The sequence below is a fragment of the Podarcis bocagei genome (genome assembly GCF_964188305.1).
Source record: "Podarcis bocagei genome assembly, chromosome: 10".
NCBI classification, from domain to species: Eukaryota; Metazoa; Chordata; class Lepidosauria; order Squamata; family Lacertidae; genus Podarcis; species Podarcis bocagei.
In genome coordinates this window covers 48162972-48181543 of record NC_138135.1, presented here as the reverse complement: position 1 = coordinate 48181543, position 18572 = coordinate 48162972, and the positions used below count along the sequence as shown (strand labels likewise).

Genomic DNA, 18572 nt, shown 5'->3' with positions numbered 1-18572 from the left:
TGTAACTTCACTTCTCACAGTGAGGGAACCGCCAGAAGGCCCTCGGCGCTGGACCTCAGTGTCTGGGCTGAACGATGAGGGTGGAGAATTATGTGGTCACTGAAAAAAAATGAATATATAGCAGCATTTTTCAGCCGAAAACCATAGCCCGAATTCTCCATGTTTAATCTTAAGGGCAAGATGTGCACAGAGCATTGGAGAATGCATTGGTGGATACACGGATGCTGGAAGAATTCATAGACAGTGACTTTGAATCGTTTGGAAGCCTGTAAGTATGAAAAGTACACTGTTTTCCTCATCATTTCCCTCCTCCACCAATTTCTTAAAATTGCACACAAATAATGGCAGGGATGACGTGCCATTCCTGAAACAGGGTGAAGATCCATACTTTATTCAAAATAGGTTTTTCAAGGACAAATGACAAATGAATGGCTGCTAAACAGCAATGAGATTTATTTTATCCCTGCTCCTGTGTCTTCCACCCCACATTCAAGAGAGCCCCATACCTTCTGAATAGGCTTGGGACGGGGAGAGGTTGTAAGGGAAAGCAAGGAATGGGAAACTTTCCGCTGTGAACTTAGGACCTGAGCCAATATCTTCAACGGCTCAATTGATACTTAGAAATATCCTGTGGAATGGGAGGGAGAGAACAGCAAATGTGCCCCAAGCTTCTGTTTAATGGAGCCATGCCAATGCCGAGAAGGTGGCAATATTATCAGTTCTGGATTGTGCTGCTTCCTCTTCCATGTGAATGTGTGGTAAGACAAGTGTCAGCGGTCATTAGAATAGCAGACTCACTTTGGAAGGAGAAGGAAAGAGTACAAACGCTGCTATCATAATTTCCCAAGAATCAATTGCAGATCTCAATAACCACAGTTTCTCTTCAGTACAGTGGTACCTCAGGTTAAGTACTTAATTCGTTCTGGAGGTCTGTACTTAACCTGAAACCTGAAGCACCACTTTAGCTAATGGGGCCTCCTGCTGCCGCCACGCTGCCAGAGCACGATTTGTGTTCTCATCCTGAAGCAAAGTTCTTAACCTGATGCACTATTTCTGGGTTAGCGGAGTCTGTAACCTGAAGCATATGTAACCTGAGGTACCACTGTACTTGTTATAATGCCATCCGTGGGGGTTGGGCTAGCCCACACATTTATTGGGCCTATCAGGACTCCTCACAGAACAAGACTTTAATAGCTCACGTAACATGTAGATCTGCATTAAAAGCTATCCACATGGCCTTGGCATAGCTAACAAATAGGTTTGTGGGGGGTTTTGTAAACACATAGAAACTACATTCTTTTATTTATAATTTTTTTAAAAATTTATAATTTTATTGTTTATTTAACATTGTTACAAAATATTGCAAATAAATATATATTTCAAATAAGCACATATACATGAAGGAAGGAACAAAAGAGAAAAAAAGAAGAAGAAAAATAAAGAGAAAAAAAAAAGAATAAAAGTTGGAAGATACATTTTTGTTATCTGTATAATGGCTTTTTTTTTTTTGCCCTGCCCCTCTCGACTCCAATTCTAGGCAAAACACGCTCCCAGACTCCCCGCCAGATTCAGGATCGGAGCCCTGCTCTCCACCACAGACCAAAGGTTGGTTGTGTGAGTCCTGATTGGTTGGCATTCTGGATTGGGTGTTCAGTGTTCATCTGAAGTGGTGACGCCGGATGATGCAATGCTTCTCTCTCTCTCTCTCTCTCTCTCTCTCTCTCTCTCTCTCCACAGTCACATATTATGACATTTCATACCCTACCGGGTTGCGACCTTCAGCATCTCTCCCTTCCGTGGGACCCACCAATAAGTTCCCTTGCAACTTTTTTGAGACTTCTTGTAAGACAAATGCTATCGGACAAGCGTGTGGTGCACACCATGACTTCAGTCTGAAGACAGGCAATGCGCCAACTCCCTGGAATAACTCCATGCCATCAAATAATCATGCTTTAAATGGCTCCGCCTTAAGACCCTATCAGAACCCCAGGTAATTTAAAATATATATTACTGTAACCAGTGCTTTTCCCCTCATGGGTTAGCAAGAAAAAGTGTGGAGAAAAAAATGACTCTGATTTAAATTTCACCTGCAAAAAGAAAGAAAAGAATTCTGCTGCATCTTTTAGAGGCTCGTCATATTTTAGAGGCATTTCCTTCTGTAAGAAAGAGCTGCTGTCAGCAAATTCATGTTGTTAAGGCGCACAAAATAAGATTTCAATCTCTCCACAAGGTGGCAGCATTTAAATGTTGAACAGCTCAGTCTTGTGCAAGTTTTACTCAGAAGTAAGTTACATTGTAAGGGACGTGGGTGGCATTGTGGGTTAAACCACAGAGCCTAGGACTTGCCGATCAGAAGATCGGCAGTTCGAATCCCCGCAACAGGGTGAGCTCCCGTTGTTCAGTCTCTGCTCCTGCCAACCTAGCAGTTTGAAAGCACGTCAAAGTGCAAGTAGATAAATAGGTACCACTCTGGCGGGAAGGTAAATAGTGTTTCCGTGCGCTGCTCTGGTTCGCCAGAAGTGGCTTAGTCATGCTAGCCACATGACCTGGAAGCTGTCTGCGGACACATACTAGGTCCCTTGGCCACTAAAGCAAGATGAGCGCTGCAACTCCAGAGTTGCGGCTGGACCTAACGGTCAGGGGTCCCTTTACCTTTACCTAAGTTACATTGTGTTCAGTCGAATTTAGGATTGCATTTGTCACATGATCCTTCTTTGAAACATTGCATTAATATTTTAATCAATCGGTATCAACGTTCATGTTCCTTCTAGTCTTTCCTTGGTATCTAAAAAGAGAAAGCACTCTGAGATGTTGGAGGACCCTTTAGAATGTCAAACATGGTCTGGCAATGTTGGACAAAGTAAGTGGAAATGTATCTTTTGTGGATAGGGGTGGGGATCATCCTTCAGCACAGATATGTCCACCTCCATACACCTGAGACTTTAAAGTAATATAATAGTGGGGTTGGAAGATGGAAAGCATGAAACACCCAGCCTTGAGGCAAGATCTGTCTATCTACTATCAAACTGATCGCTGACATTCCTCAGGGACCTGTATGAGGAGGCTTGGACTTAGTTATTTCCTTAATTTTGTTTTTTGGTTTGCTGTGTTCTGTGGGCTGGAGATCAATGCAACTCACATGTCTCATGTGTAATGCCAATGAATTTGCACCAGGAGGGGAGCTGTCATTGATCCAATGTGCCAATCAGTCCACCCCCTGCCTCTGCACCACTGCTGTTTGAACGGAAAGACCTGGGCACCTTGGATGGTATTCAGTTCAGTAGTTCTGCTAGTGCAAGCACTTTTGACTGTGCAGCAGAACTTCCCCTCCCTCTCCTCCCACCACAAACCCTGGCACTCCCTAAATCTGCTCTGGAGGGTTGGGAGGAAACCCAGGACATCTTTTAGGAATGTGTGGGGAGTACACAGGGAAAGGAACTTCAGTTGTACAGCCAAAAGTGCTTGTTCTTGCACAATTGTTTAGGGGGGGTGCTGCGCTCCGCATGCAATTGCACACACAATGTATCATCTTCTTTGGCCCCAAGATTCTGCAATTCTAATCCTGTAAAACTGCTATCCAAGAACAACAAGCAAGAGATGGTACAAGAGCGTCTCGATGGCTCAAGATGCCATCACCATCATTTATTGTTTATATGCCTCCCATCTGACTGGGTTGCCCCAGCCACTCTGGGCGGCTCGCAGCAAAATATTAAAAACACAATAAAATATGAACCATTAAAAACTTCCCTGAGCAGGGCTGCCTTCAGACGTCTTCTAAAAGTCAAATAGTTTATCTGTTTGACATCTGAAGGGAGCGCATTCCACAGGGCAGGTGCCACTACCAAGAAGGCCCTCTGCCTGGCTCCCTGTAGCTTCACGTCTCGTAGTGAGGGAACTGCCAGAAGGCCCTCAGAGCTGGACAATGCGGGTGGAGATGCTCCTTCGGGTATACAGGGCCAAGGCATGCTTCTTCTAGCCTGGCAGAATCCCAGAAACAACAATATGACAGATCATCTGACGGTCTGATCTCCTTCCAGTGACTGTAAAGGATTCTTCTCCTGACATGCAAGAGTATGACAGTGGTGTGGAGAACATAGCGTCTGTTGAAAAATCCTATCCGTCCCTCGCCTGGCAACCATATCGGATATCTCCCTGGAGCAGTCTGTTCAACCATAATTATGAAAAGCTGTAAGTGCTTATCACATTCCATTCTTTTTTCATTGTGATGCTCCGATTGGAAAGAAATAGACACCACAGGCTTCTCTTGAGGAAGAGACTGAATTGATGTTTGAACTACAAATTTAAATGGGTTTGATGATGATGATGATGATAAATTTATTCATACCCCACCCATCTGGCTGGGATTCCACAGCCACTCTGGGTGGCTCCCAAAAGATTAAAAACAGAATAAAACATCATGACTGGGATGTTAGGTTGTAGGTTGCCTTGTCCCAAGTCAGAACACAGTCCGTCTGGCTCATACGGTTTCTGCTGACTGGCAGAAGCTCTCCTGGATTTCAAACACTGGAGTTACCCCCAGCCCCACTTAAGAGAGGTGAGAATTATACCTGGGACCTTGCTACACAGGAGGCACTCTTGGGGAGTGCACACAGCTGGAGAGGGAAGGATTAAGGGGAACTAATGGGTGCTGGGTGTCCATGTCAGACATGCAGATGACATTAGGAAGGCCAAGCTGGTGGCTCACCCTGTTAAACTGTTCACCTTGACTGTGTGTCCACTTGGTGAGCCACCTTCAAGATGGCATTTCAAATTTCTGCCCTCATGTCCGACATGGACACCCTGCGTCTGTTAGTTCCAGGCATTCAGCATGGAGGCTGCCTCTGAATATTGTTTGTTGGGGAGGAACAGATGAGGAGAGCTATTGCCTTCATGCTTCCTTGTGGACTTCCTAGAAGCATCTGCAGAAAGCAGGATGCTGGACGAAACGAACCTCTGGTATGATCCAGCAATGCAGCTCTTCTTATTCTTTGAAAATAAGAGACATTTTTCACCTGAAACCGATTGGTGTCTTGAGCTGCATTTTTAATATTGTGTAAATCAAGTAGATAAATAGGTACCGCTCCGGCAGGAAGGTAAATGGCGTTTCCGTGCGCTGCTTTGGTTCGCCAGAAAGCGGCTTAGTCATGCTGTCCACATGACCCAGAAGCTGTATGCCAGCTCCCTCGGCCAATAAAGCGACCCCAGAGTCGGCCACGACTGGACCTAATGGTCAGGGGTACCTAATCAGGGGTAATAAGCACCCGGGGGTTTGCTGGGGTCATAAAAACAAGGCACCATGGGATCTCTCTGACGCTCTTGCATCCTGTTAGAAATCAAGTGACTGTCAATGTACTTATGGTTAAGTGTTACTGCTTAAAACTTAATATAGTCTTCCTTTATGAATACATTATTTTACTTCTTGGAAATGTGCAGTAGTCCAAAGTCTTTCATATCTATGAATGCCTTATTTTATTTCTTGGAAATGCACAATTGTTAGAACCATTTTGTCAGGGAACTGCCATCGGAGGAACAGGTGGTGGAGGGGCTCAGGGAGGAAGGAAGAGACTCAACAGCCGAAGCAGGAACCAGCAGGGGGAGGAGTGGATCTCTGAGGGAATGCGAGCAGGAGGGAGGGCTCAGAGACGCTTCCAGCGAGAACAGTGGGGAGGTATCTGAAGCTCCCATAGGGAGACCCACGCCTCGCCGGAAACTGTCACGCCGTGAGTCCAGAAGGCGGGTTTCCGTTAAGGAGCTCTTATGCTGGAGACGATTCCGAAAAAAACCACTGTCGGAATCTACAAGTGACTAGGGCAGACATGTTTGAGGAGCTCTATCACACACAGAGGTTTGTGGAGTTGCACAAACTCAGAGGGACCACGATTTTACGCACAAGCAGCTAATCATCCCATCACAGCATTCCGACAGACTCTGTACGCTGCCTGTGCAGGAGAAGGCATCATGAGCGACCCAGCCGGAACCGAAGGAGCAGGGGTTGGAGCTGGTCCAAGCTTGGAAGAAAGGTACCGAGCGTTGGAAATCCAATTGGCGCTGCAGACGGCTAGGCTGGAGGAGAGAAGGGCTCAGGATGCAGACAAGAAGGGGAGAGCCACCCAGTTCACCAGAAAGGTACCAGGATTGGTGCAGAAGTTTGGGGGGGACCCCAAGGACTACCATGCCTTTAGGACAGAGATGCAATATGCCCTCAATGTGCAGTTTGATGAATTCCCTGACGAGGAATCGCGAGTTGCTTTCGTGATTGGGCATCTTGAGAGGGGGGCGAGGGACTGGGTTCGACCCCTGATGGCAACGCACAATGACGTCCTAAAGGACACCATGAAGTTCTTTCGTGCAATGGATCTCATGTTTTCCAGCGATATTGAGGAGGGAGTGGTGCGCAGACAGCTAATGGCTTGCAAGCAGGGAAGCCGATCTGTCCGTGAGTACTGGACTGAGTTCACCATGCTGGTTCACAGATTGGGGTGGGACTTATCGGCGGCACCCATTCAGATGCTATTTGAAGAAGGTCTTTCTTCGGCTGTGAAAGACGAACTGTCCCGGAGCCCCAGGGCGGTGTCTATGGATCAGCTGACCAAATCTGCGCTGACCATAGGAGCGCGCCAGGAGGCGAGAGCCTTGGAGAGGCGGGAAGGTAAAGGGGAACGTTGGAAGGAGTTCCGCATTCCAGACATTCCTGAGCCAGCTTTCCCGCCGGCAGAGCCGATGGAAATCGGAACAGCGCGCGCGCGCGCAGTTTCAAAGCCCAGCGAAGGGGGTAGGAAGGAGGGAAAAGGCGCCCGGAAATGCTATCTCTGCCAACAGCCAGGTCACTTTGCCAGAGTCTGCCCCCAGAGGAAGGAATGGCAAGGAATGGTGGGAGCTGTTGAGGGAGGAGTGGAAGAGATATCGGAGCAAGTAAAAGCCAACGCCTGGCTGCCACCGTCGGGGCACAGCAGCCAGGCCAAAGAGCAGTGAAAGTGCCCATGCCAGAACCTCCCAAACCTGCCCTAGTGATAGAAGTGTCACTAGAGTTGCAAAACGGATACCCTCTGAAGATTAAGGCGCTGTTGGACTCAGGCAGCTCCTGCAATTTCATGAGCAAAGAGTTTGCAGCTGAGCACCAGATACAGACGATCCCTTTAAGCAATCCCCTACAGGTGACCACGATCGATGGCAGGGAGCTGTTGGGAGGGGAAGTCAGCTTGCAGACCGTCCCAATGATAATGAAGGTGGCAAGGCACACAGAACTGATAGCGTTTAATGTGGCCACCTTGGGAGGGGCTCCCATTATTTTGGGGATGAGCTGGCTGGCGTTACATGATCCACTGGTGGGCTGGCATCAGAGAGTGGTTTCCTTTGGTTCCGCACATTGCTTAGAACACTGCAGGGAGGGAAAGGGTTCAGCAGGAGCCCAAGCTACCCTAGCAGGGACAGAAGTAACGGAGAAGGTGAAGGTACCACGACAATACGCAGATCTCAGCGATGTGTTCAGCGAAAGGGAAGCTGACCAACTACCCCCGCATAGACCCTTTGATTGTCAAATCAATTTACTGCCTGGGGCGCAGCTCCCCGCAGGCAAGTTGTATGCCATGTCAGACAGAGAAATGCAGGAGTTACGAGAATTCATTGACAAGAACCTGAAGAGGGGTTTCATCAGAGAGTCAAGGGCAGTGGGAGGTAGCCCAGTGTTTTTTGTGGATAAAAAAAACACGGACAAGCCGAGACTTGTGTGTGACTTTAGGGCCTTAAACGCAGTGTCAGAACCATTGGCCTTTCCCATGCCTAGAATAGATGACATTTTGAACAGGGTGCGGAAGGGAAAGATTTTTACCAAGCTGGACCTAAGGGGGGCGTACAATCTGATACGTATAAGGAAAGGGGATGAATGGAAAACCACCATGTTCACCCCTTTGGGGGCATTTGAATATCTCGTTATGCCATTTGGATTACAAGCAGGCTCAGCGTGCTTTCAATCGCTGATGAACCACGTACTAGGGCCTTTGCTTTACAAGAATTGCGTGGCCTTCCTGGATGACGTGTTGGTGTATTCTGAGAATGAGGAGCAGCATGTGAGGGACGTCAGAGAAGTGTTGCGCAGGCTGCTAGACAACCGGCTGTGGGTGAAACTGGAGAAGTGTCAGTTTCATACCAAGGAGGTAGAGTTCCTGGGGTACCGCCTGTCAGACAAGGGATTGGCTATGGATCCCGGCAAGGTCCAGGCAGTGCTGGAAGGGAAAACTCCCAAAACAAAGAAGGATGTGCAGAGGTTCCTAGGGTTTGGGAACTTTTACCGTAAGTTCATCCGAAACTTTGCCCACCTGACGGCGCCCATAACGGACTGTCTCAGCAGTAAGAAGAAATTTGTTTGGACTGAGGAGGCGGAGCGAGCTTTTGAGGAGCTAAAAAGGGCCTTCGCCTCTGAAGAACAACTTCTGCATGTGGATTTACAAAAAAAGATGAGAGTCGAAACAGACGCATCAGACAGAGCCATTGGGGCGGTGCTTCTCCTGCAGCCAGGGGGGGAGGAGTCAGAGTGGAGACCGTGTGCTTTTTTTCCACGAAAACTGAACAAATCCGAGAGGAACTACACGGTGTACGATCGAGAACTTCTTGCTATCCATGAGGCTTTTCGGAGATGGAGGCACCTGCTAATTGGTGCACAACATAAGGTGCAAGTGTGCACTGACCACAAGAACCTAGAGTATTGGAGAACGGCACGAGTGCTCAACCAACGGCAGTTGAGATGGGCCCAGGAGTTCTCCAGATTTAACTTTGAGATTTGTTATGTGCCAGGCCCAGAGAACGTTAGGGCGGACGCTCTCTCACGTAAACCTGAATATTTGGAAGGGGAGGGAGCACCCGAAGAGAGACATGTCATTCCAGAGGACCGCTGGGTGTGTGGGGCGGCATTGGTGGGGCAAAGAGAACTGGTAGAGGGAACGGAGAACGATGAATACGCACAGGACAAACTCAGGGGACTCAGGAGGGAGGGAGATAAACCCGGAGGTTTTGAGGAGAGAAACGGGGCGTTGTACTACAAGGGAGCGTTATATATACCTGAAGGAGAGTTGAGGGGGAAGGTACTCAAGCAGCTGCACGATAGCCCCACAGCGGGGCATTTTGGGCAACACAGAACCATGTGGCTGGTGACCAGGGAATTTTGGTGGCCTAAGGTCAGGGAAGACGTGCGGGAGTATGTGAGGAGTTGTGACCAATGCCAGCGAGCCAAAGGGGAAAGGCGGGCGCCGGCAGGGTTATTAGAACCGCTACCCACACCAGAAAGACCATGGGAAGCAGTGGCTATAGATTTCATGACTGATCTGCCAAGGTCCAGAGGGAAAACAGCCATCATGGTTGTGGTAGACCTGTTAACCAAAATGGCACACTTTATAGCCTGCTCGCATGCGGTCACGGCAGAAGAAACCGCTAAATTGTTTGTAGAAAATGTGTTTAGGTTGCATGGCGCCCCCTTGAGGGTGGTTTCAGACCGGGGGAAACAATTTACTTCCAGGTTCTGGAGGAAGCTCATGAGCTTACTGCATGTAGAGGTAAATTTCTCGACTGCCCGGCATCCTGAAACCAATGGGCAGGCGGAAAGAGCCAATGGCATCCTCCAACAATATTTGAGGTGTTACGTCAATGACAGAGAGAATGATTGGGTGGAGAAGTTGGCATTGGCGGAATTTGCCTACAACAATGCGGAGAACGTGTCCACGGGGATGAGCCCCTTTTTGGCAAATTACGGGTGCCATCCCAGGGCTTTCCCAGGGGGGGAAGGGGAGAGATGGAGCGTTCCAGCTGCCGAACAGTTCGTAGAAGAAATGGAAGCTATCCATCACCAGCTCCAACTTAACTTAGACAGGGCCAAGGAGGAATATAAGAGGCAGGCAAACAAACACAGGAGAGAAGGTGAAACCATTAGGGTGGGGGACCAAGTGTAGCTGTCAACCCAAGGGTTACCCTTCAAAGGGGGTTGTAAGAAGTTAAGACCCAAAAGACTGGGCCCATTTGAAATCACACAACAGGTCAATCCAGTGGCTTTCAGACTCCGGTTACCGAACCACATGAAGCTGCACCCAGTTTTCCACAGGTCATTGCTGTCACTGTATAAAGGGGACAGAGAAGGGAGGGTCACTCGGGGACCAGCAATGGAGGAAAGGGAACAAAGCTACAATGTAGCGGAGATCCTCGATTCCAGGTGGAAGGGAGATCAAGTAGAGTATTTGGTAATGTGGGAAGGGGAACCGGAGTCGGAAAACACCTGGGTTAGGGCAGAGGATGTCAATGACGAAGTTTTAATAGAAACTTTTCATCAGAGGTTCCCACGTAAACCTCAGCCTGTAGCGAGGTTCCGGAGGGAATACTTTGCCACCACCGACGAAGAAGAGGAGTTGGAGGGGTTCACAGATTCCGAGGAGGAGGAGGATTCAGCGAGCCAGGACGGCGATCGATGGAGGGAATTGTTTGAGACGTCTGAAGATGAAGAAGATTCTTTTCGGGGTTTTACCTCTTCACCTCCCAGAGGAGAGGAAATGGGAGGGGGTGAGGGGGGCCCTGGAGGGGAGGTGGATGTCAGGGAACTGCCATCGGAGGAACAGGTGGTGGAGGGGCTCAGGGAGGAAGGAAGAGACTCAACAGCCGAAGCAGGAACCAGCAGGGGGAGGAGTGGATCTCTGAGGGAATGCGAGCAGGAGGGAGGGCTCAGAGACGCTTCCAGCGAGAACAGTGGGGAGGTATCTGAAGCTCCCATAGGGAGACCCACGCCTCGCCGGAAACTGTCACGCCGTGAGTCCAGAAGGCGGGTTTCCGTTAAGGAGCTCTTATGCTGGAGACGATTCCGAAAAAAACCACTGTCGGAATCTACAAGTGACTAGGGCAGACATGTTTGAGGAGCTCTATCACACACAGAGGTTTGTGGAGTTGCACAAACTCAGAGGGACCACGATTTTACGCACAAGCAGCTAATCATCCCATCACACATTTCTTGCTTTATCATCTTTTTAGAAGTAGTCCCATAATATGAGCAGGGATATGAGACTGGGCTGGGGTGGAGGTGTCCGCAATACAAAAGAGAAGTAGTGAATATCTTCTCAGTCTATATATTTTTTTGTCTTCATTGTCCAAAACTGGGCATATCTATTCTTTCACCAGCAGGGTAATATTGGGACTACCAAATGTTTACTCTCCAATGTAGAAGAAAGATTTAAAAATACAGATAAAGCCTGATTTTCAGACATTTGTATCTTTGAAACTTGATATCCTCTTTATTACATGCTTTACAAATCCAGAAGTGAGTGGACTATTTATGAGCTGGTTCTCTTCTCTGCCATAGATTAAAATCTCATGAAGAAAGTGACAGGTCTCAAAAGGGACCATTTGCTCTTTCTTCACCATCCCGAGAGACCATAAAGTTGAAATAAATCTTTTGCAAAAGTCTATACATTCTAACCTCTAATGGCCGAGTGAAAGGAGGAATCCCAAAGAGCTACCTTTCATTTGCTGGGAGGAAAGTGGGTTTCCACAGTACCATGTGACAAGGGATCATTGTTCAGCCTTCCTTTAATGAACAAAGTGACTCTATATAATGGAGACTTTGAGTCTTGGGCTGTAGCTTTCAAGTGATGTATTACAGAGATGCAGACAGAGAGGCACAATTGTCCTAGATAGCTAATTCACTGCTTCTTTCTAGACGGCCTTTGAGACCTTTGCTCCATACACGATAGCAGAAAAGAAGGGTCTCACATTTGGTAGAAACACACGTTTAAACAGCACATGATAGCAGCCATCCTCATAGTGACTCTGCATAGTGATCACCTCCTAATCCACGTTGCACAGTATATTTATTAGGACCAAAACAAAATGTCACAAAATAGGATGTACGTAGGTTCAATGCTCTCCAGAATTCTTCTCCAGGCTGAGATGTAACACAAAGCTGTGGACTGGGATGGAGGCTGAGGAGGGAAACAAATAAGCAAATGAGGAACAAAAATGGGCTTGATGTTGTTGCTGTCTCAAGATGGGAGATTGTAGACTTGGTTGGATATGTCCCTGCTAGAGCCTGCTGCAGGTCTCAGGTTATGCCTATGATTTTAGGACAAAGAAGCAATTTGGAAACCCCAGGGGCATACATTTTCCAGATCTGTTGCTAGCATTAAGTGAAACAGACACAAGGAAGTAGAAAGAAACATACTTATATTAACTAAACTGGAGATCAGTTGAAGTGGGTGTTAATCTCCGTGAGACTACAAATGTAGGAAATTTTTTATTACCCAGAAAAATTCTACTGGATAATACTGCAGGAGGTTGAAACAATCTTCCATGTATTTTTTTACTGTCGTTTACATCAGGGGGTTTGATGGCACACAATATATCCTCAATCTTAAAGAGTATACATAAAGAGTATCTTCCTTGAGGGTGCTACTACATTTATTAATGAGCAGCTGCAAAACATCAGCATGTCTCTTAGACCTGATGTGGCTGTTAGTTCTTAGCTAGGCATTTTTTAAAATAAATGGGTTTTTTTTTGCTGAGGCTGTGCTTTTGCATTTCATATTTGTATTTTGACTTATTGGTTGGTTGACTGTCATAAATATCTGACTGGATGTTTTAAAATGAGGGTTACATGAGAAAAATGAGTAGCCTTTTCGCTCACTGCGTCAGAGAGGCATTGTGAGCAACAGTGCTCCTTTCTGCTTCCTGTCAGCCCTGGAAGGAGCCAATCACTCTCTTAAAAAGGAAGTACTTGAGGTGTTTAAGTATCTCTACCTATTTCCTGTACGGCATTAAAAGCCAATTTAAGAATCCATTATTACTTCAGAGATCCCCCTCCAAAAAGACATGAATAATTTGTTACTGGAGTATCCACATCTATGATATTGTCTGGGTGACGTGACTTGCTGAAATATTATTCCACTTACAGATTCCTCTTGTGTGTGTTTTTTTCCAGCCCAGATGTGGGATATTACATTGTTACAAACAAAGGATTTAATTTTTCAACAGTAGATAGCGCTTTTGTTTGTCAGAAGAAAAACCATTTCCAGATCACAGTCTACATTCGAGTGGTTGGACACCCAAAATTCGTCAAAACCCATTTGGGGCTGAAGCCAGTAGAAACGTTTTACTTGAAAACTTTTGGTATTAAGGCAAGTGTGTTTTCTTTCTTTCTTTCTTTCTTTCTTTCTTTCTTTCTTTCTTTCTTTCTTTCTCATTTTCATTATTAATTTATTTCAGATGCTTCTATGCTACCTTTTAGGGCAGGTATGGGGAAGCAAATACAGCCCTCCAAACCCTTGGGACTCTTCCCAGCCTCCCCCCCCTCACTTGCCCTGCTTCACACCTTCCTTGAATGTTTTTGTGTGGCTGGAATATGCCCTTGAACTCTGATCCTCACTCTTGCTTGCCTGGATGGAGGTCAGGTATTTTCCCAGATAAGCTTAATGTACAGAAACCTTCTGGTATTTAAAAGAGAGAGAGAGAGAGAGAGAGAGAGAGAGAGAGAGAGAGAGAGAGAGAGAGAGTCTCAAACCTCCTTTGCTTGTTATTCCATATTTAGATGGAAGCTCCCAATCAAGTAATCATCATTGAGCAATCTCAACCTGATCGAAGCAAAAAACCTTTCCACCCTGTTCAGTAAGTAAAAACAAACATACAAAGCACAAAACACCAAAACCCACACATTATTATTATTATTATTATTATTATTATTATTATTAGTAGTAGTAGTAGTAGTAGTAGTACCCTGCCCATCGGACTGGGTTGCCCCAGTCACTCTTAGCGGCTTCCTACAAATATAAAAGCATAATAAAACACTGTACTTAACAAGTAAGTATATGTATCCATTCAGTTATTCATTGGGCATATCCCACTCTTCTGGTCAGAAATATCACAGTGGCTCCTTTTGATTTCCAGTCTAGGCACCTTTCCATTCCAGACCCCCACCCACCCAGCCACCCCTGCCTAAAAAGGGCAGGTCAAGTGGAGAACTGCTCAGACCCATGTTTTCTAGGCATGGCACAAGGGGAAGTGTGGACACCCTAACTATTCATTTGCTAAAGCCACTAAACTGTTTAAGCTGTGCACTACTGAGTCAGAAAAACTTTTTTACTAACTCTAAATTTAGTAAAGGTAAGGTAAAGGTAAAGGACCCCTGGATGGTTAAGTCTCTAACCCAGAAATAGTACCTCGGGTTAAGAACTTTGCTTCAGGATGAGAACAGAAATCGTGCTCCGGCGGCAGCAGGCGGCCCCATTAGCTAAAGTGGTACCTCAGGTTAAGAACAGTTTCAGGTTAAGAACAGACCTCCGGAACGAATTAAGTACTTAACCCGAGGTATCACTGTATTCTTAAATTTAGCATCTTTAGGTGCTGCCTGTCTGCATTTGTCAATAATCCATGGATCGTGGCAGTACTACCTTTAGGATTAGGAAGTGTGAGTACCAATGAGCTCCATCCTTTTACTTTTCCATAGAAAGACACCTTAGGGCAACTTCCTCCCTGTGGGTAGGCTGAGATCCTGCATGCACAGCCTGGGGACCAAATTAGATGTGACATCATTCACCACAATTAGTAACTGCATAAGTGATTTTTAAAAAGTGGATAGTATGGGTGTTCCTCAGGCCCAATCTCAATTGGGACTTCAGTAGGCATTGAAGACCCCCTTCCACCATTGCAATCTGCCAGGGTCCAAACTGGACCCACCAGACCCACTGTTTAGTTTAGCAAGCCATTCATGCAATTGCTAATCTTGCGGATGCTGTCATGTTTAGTTGGGCTCTTTTGCAATTGATGCTTGTTGAGGAGCTCCAGTCCTGTTTCCATGTTCCTCTGCCTACATCATTGTTTTGCTGATGAGAAGGCCAAAGACATATCTTTTTCCTGGGAGGTGTTATGTATTCAGTGGTCTGTGTTTGCCTGAGCTTGAGTCTGGACTAAGGATTCTGAGCTCTTGTGTTCTGATTCAATACATGATGTCCAATCACACAGAACATTTCAGGATTTGGGCCTCTGCCATTGGCCCTTGAATTCTGAGTCGTGATTCGCAGCTTGGAAGTTTAGACAGCCAATCATGTTGGGAGTGGGAGTGGCCCAGGCTTTCAGGAATGTATATAAGCAGTTGCTTTGCCCCTGTTTCCCAGTTATGTAGTTAGATAAAGGTTCTTGCTGTTATCACTGCGTCTTGCATCATGGGAACCCACCTACACTTCAGGAGTATTTGAGGTGAGGGATATGTCATTTGGGAGATGGAAAGCACCAGGGAAGGAATCCAAAACTGTTGAGATCTGGGAGCATCTGGCTGTAAGAAGATTCAGCAGAGCATTAGCCAAAAATGAGTCTTCACAAGTTGTCTTGCCAATTATCTGTCAATAATCTGGTGATACCACGCAATATACATCTTTTCACAAATGTAAATAGGTGAATACTTGAGAGAGGCAATTAAATTGGGGTGCAGGAAGTGGGGAGCAAAGTCACCTATTATCACTGCCACCTCAAATTAGGGGTTGCTCTCTTTGAAGTGCATGTGTGTTACAAGTTATTTAAAAAAATAACATAGATGGCGAATGCTCACCTCTGTTAAGGACTGAGAGTTTAACTTATTAGGCACCTTGTGGAAAATTTGCTGTGAATTAACAGTTAAACTGATATCTGTGTGCTTTCCCCCTTTTGTGCTATAGAGTTGATCTGCCAGGAGACCAGGTGACCAAAGTAACCTTGGCACGATTGCACTTTAGTGAAACAACAGCCAATAATATGAGGAAGAAAGGAAAACCTAACCCTGACCAAAGGTATTGCATTTGACAGCAAGCATTTCACACATTTCACCATGTGATTATGTTTTAAGGCTCATTACTCTTCAGCTCCTCTGTTATCTCACATTTTTCTGGTCCATGAAAATCTCTCATATAGATTTGTGTGTGTGTGTGTGTGTGTGTATACACACTTCTCAGTCGTCCCATTCAATGCAGAGGGGTTTATGTCCAGGTAAGCCTTTGCACATGTAGTCCCACTGTTCAGAACAGCGAATATCTATTGTCTAATTAATGTATACGGCATGTGCAACCTTACAGCACAATCCGAAACATGTCTACTTAAAGCAAATTCCATTGAAATAATGGGCCTTACTCTGAGGTAAGTGGATTTAGGATTGCAACCTTAGTGTATGTATTGTTATAAGTTTGTGGGGTGCCTGGTGTCTCCTTCTAATCCTGGACCCCACTTCTAATTCCGGGGTGCCTGAATTTAGCATGTTAAAATATAAGTCATGTTAAAACATTAGCCAGGCTGGCTTCCTGATGAAGTCATTGCCTGGAGAGATGAACCATGAAAAGAGCACAAGGAAGGCCATTAGCAGAGAGTCTCTGGCCCTGGTGGCAAATGGTGAAAGCCCCTCTCTGAGGTGGGAGATAATTAACAGAGACAAAAGGCCAGAGTTTCAGGAAGGTGGGAGACAGAATGCAGTGGAAAAAGAGGTAAGCAAACAGGAAAAGGTGCCAGTTTTGCAAGCTGGACAGGGGAGGAGCATGAGGTAGGCTGTCTGTTTCATGCTGCAGAGAAGGTCAGACACAATGTTTGGGGGTCTCTTGGAATCCGAGGCTACAGCAGTAGAAGGACAGGACCCTGTTGGGTTCTGAATGCTCTGCACTCTCACTATCTAGGCTCATGTTGTTGTTGTTTAGTTTAGTCATTTAGTCGTGTCCGACTCTTTGTGACCCCATGGACCAGAGCACACCAGGCACTCCTGTCTTCCACTGCCTGGGATGTACATATGTGTAAATAAACCATATATCATATAGACATTGCAATCTCTGTTGTGCCTCATTGTCCAAACAGAAACACAGACTCTGGTAAGGACACAAGACCCTGGAATCTCACACCACTCAGAGGTTGGGGTGGAGTGTCACAGTATGTTTACTCAAAAGTAAATCCCAGCTTCAGGTGTGGGATCCCCTGGGGGCTGGGGAGAGAGAGAGAGAGAGAGAGAGAGAGAGAGAGAGAGAGAGAGAAACTTTGTCAGGCAAGCTCTTAAGCATGTCTACTCAGAAGTAAGTGCCATTGACTCAATAGCATTGACTTCCAGATAAGTGGGTTTCGGCTTGCAACCTTACTCAAAGGGAAATCTCAACTTTGGGTGTGGTTTGGACAGCATTAGCATCCTTGTAATGTAAGTCTTGGACAGACTACAGGAAGCTTCTCTGTTTTTGAGGCGTACACCCCTTTGTTTCCGGAATTCTTGGCCATGTCTGTGATTTTTTTAATGCTTGAAATGATTTTCTAATTTAAAAAACAACATTCTGTTTAGGTACTTCATGTTAGTTGCTGGGTTGTACGCCGTCAGTCAAGACCAGCCTTATTTGGTGGCTGCTCATGTTTCGGAAAGGATCATTGTCAGGGTAGGTCCACTGCCGGATACGTCCCTCTGTGTTTTGTTACTGCTCTTCACCTCAGCTGCGCAGTATGACTATTGAGATTTATGGGGTGGCTTTGCTGCTGCAGTAATGGTTTCGCACTCTTTGCCCCACCTCTTCCTCCCTTCCCCCACCTTTGTGCTTGCAGTGGGAAGCATGTCTTATCTTCCATTTTATTCCTGTGAAAGTTGGGATGCTAAAAAGTCCTTGCAATTGCAAGGGGCTGCCAAGTGCATCCAGCGCTTGGAACTGGAATGGTCTCATAGCCTGGGCTAACTCACATGACGTCTGTGAGAATAAAAGCGGGATAACCCATGTTTACTATTTCGATCACCACGAAAGCGTGGGTTGCAAATGTTCATTCAAAAGTTGGCATTTTAAAAATCTATTTGTAAAAAAATATATTATATACCGCTGCATTCTAGAAATACATCACATCCGTTTGCAACTATATAAAACCATGCAGTAAAATCATTTTTAAAAAAATTTAAAAACAAACTAAAAGCAAAACAATTAAAAACAAGCATCCAAAAATTCCACGACTGCCATGTAAACAAAAGCTCTTTTCAGGCCTTCTTGGTTTGCATCCAAGGAGAGGCACAAGACCACATATCTCAGCCTGACCCCTTTACCAACCCACCACAACCTTCCTGCGTTGATTGAGATGGTCTGAGAGGGAATTCTAACGGCACACAGCTGATCTTGGTTCCATCCCCCATCTCCAGATTGTGCCACTCAATGTGGGAAGGTCAGGGTGGAGGGGGCTGGGGTGTCATGCAGAGTCCTGCCACCCCAGATACAAATTAAGAATGCCTGAAGAGGAATAAAATTGTAATAAGATCTCATGCATCTGAAATCTCTGCTTAACTTGGTATGTGCAGCAAAGGCCCGTAAGAGAGAAGCTCTGCTCTGCTTTTCCTGCAATACTGGGAAAACTCAGCCATCTACTCACCGAGTTGTGGTTAACAGGCATATCAGATCATGCTCTAATTGTGAGGTGCTTGGCTCCACATACTTACAGATGGCAGAGAACGGTTAAAAAGAAAGGAAGCTTCCCCCGGTGCTGTTTTGCTTGGATACAAATGGGAATCCTTGAATTCCCATTTGTCTGTTCTTTTTTAAAATAAACGCTAATAAATCACTAGAATCTCAGCTTCGTCGTATTTTGAACAC

General features: G+C 46.0%; 1 protein-coding gene across 2 annotated transcripts in view; it reads left to right on the top strand.

Moving 5' to 3' along the window:
- The window catches only part of MYRFL (myelin regulatory factor like), a 39913-nt gene that overhangs the window by 1866 nt on the left and 19475 nt on the right, over positions 1–18572 (top strand). For both annotated transcript variants that reach the window (XM_081211940.1, XM_081211941.1), the window contains exons 2-10: positions 175–268; positions 1538–1605; positions 1738–1990; positions 2772–2860; positions 4038–4188; positions 12944–13139; positions 13550–13626; positions 15669–15779; positions 17294–17384. In XM_081211940.1, the coding sequence (XP_081068066.1) occupies positions 175–268; positions 1538–1605; positions 1738–1990; positions 2772–2860; positions 4038–4188; positions 12944–13139; positions 13550–13626; positions 15669–15779; positions 17294–17384 (1130 nt within the window). The remainder of the gene's footprint in view (positions 1–174; positions 269–1537; positions 1606–1737; positions 1991–2771; positions 2861–4037; positions 4189–12943; positions 13140–13549; positions 13627–15668; positions 15780–17293; positions 17385–18572) is intronic.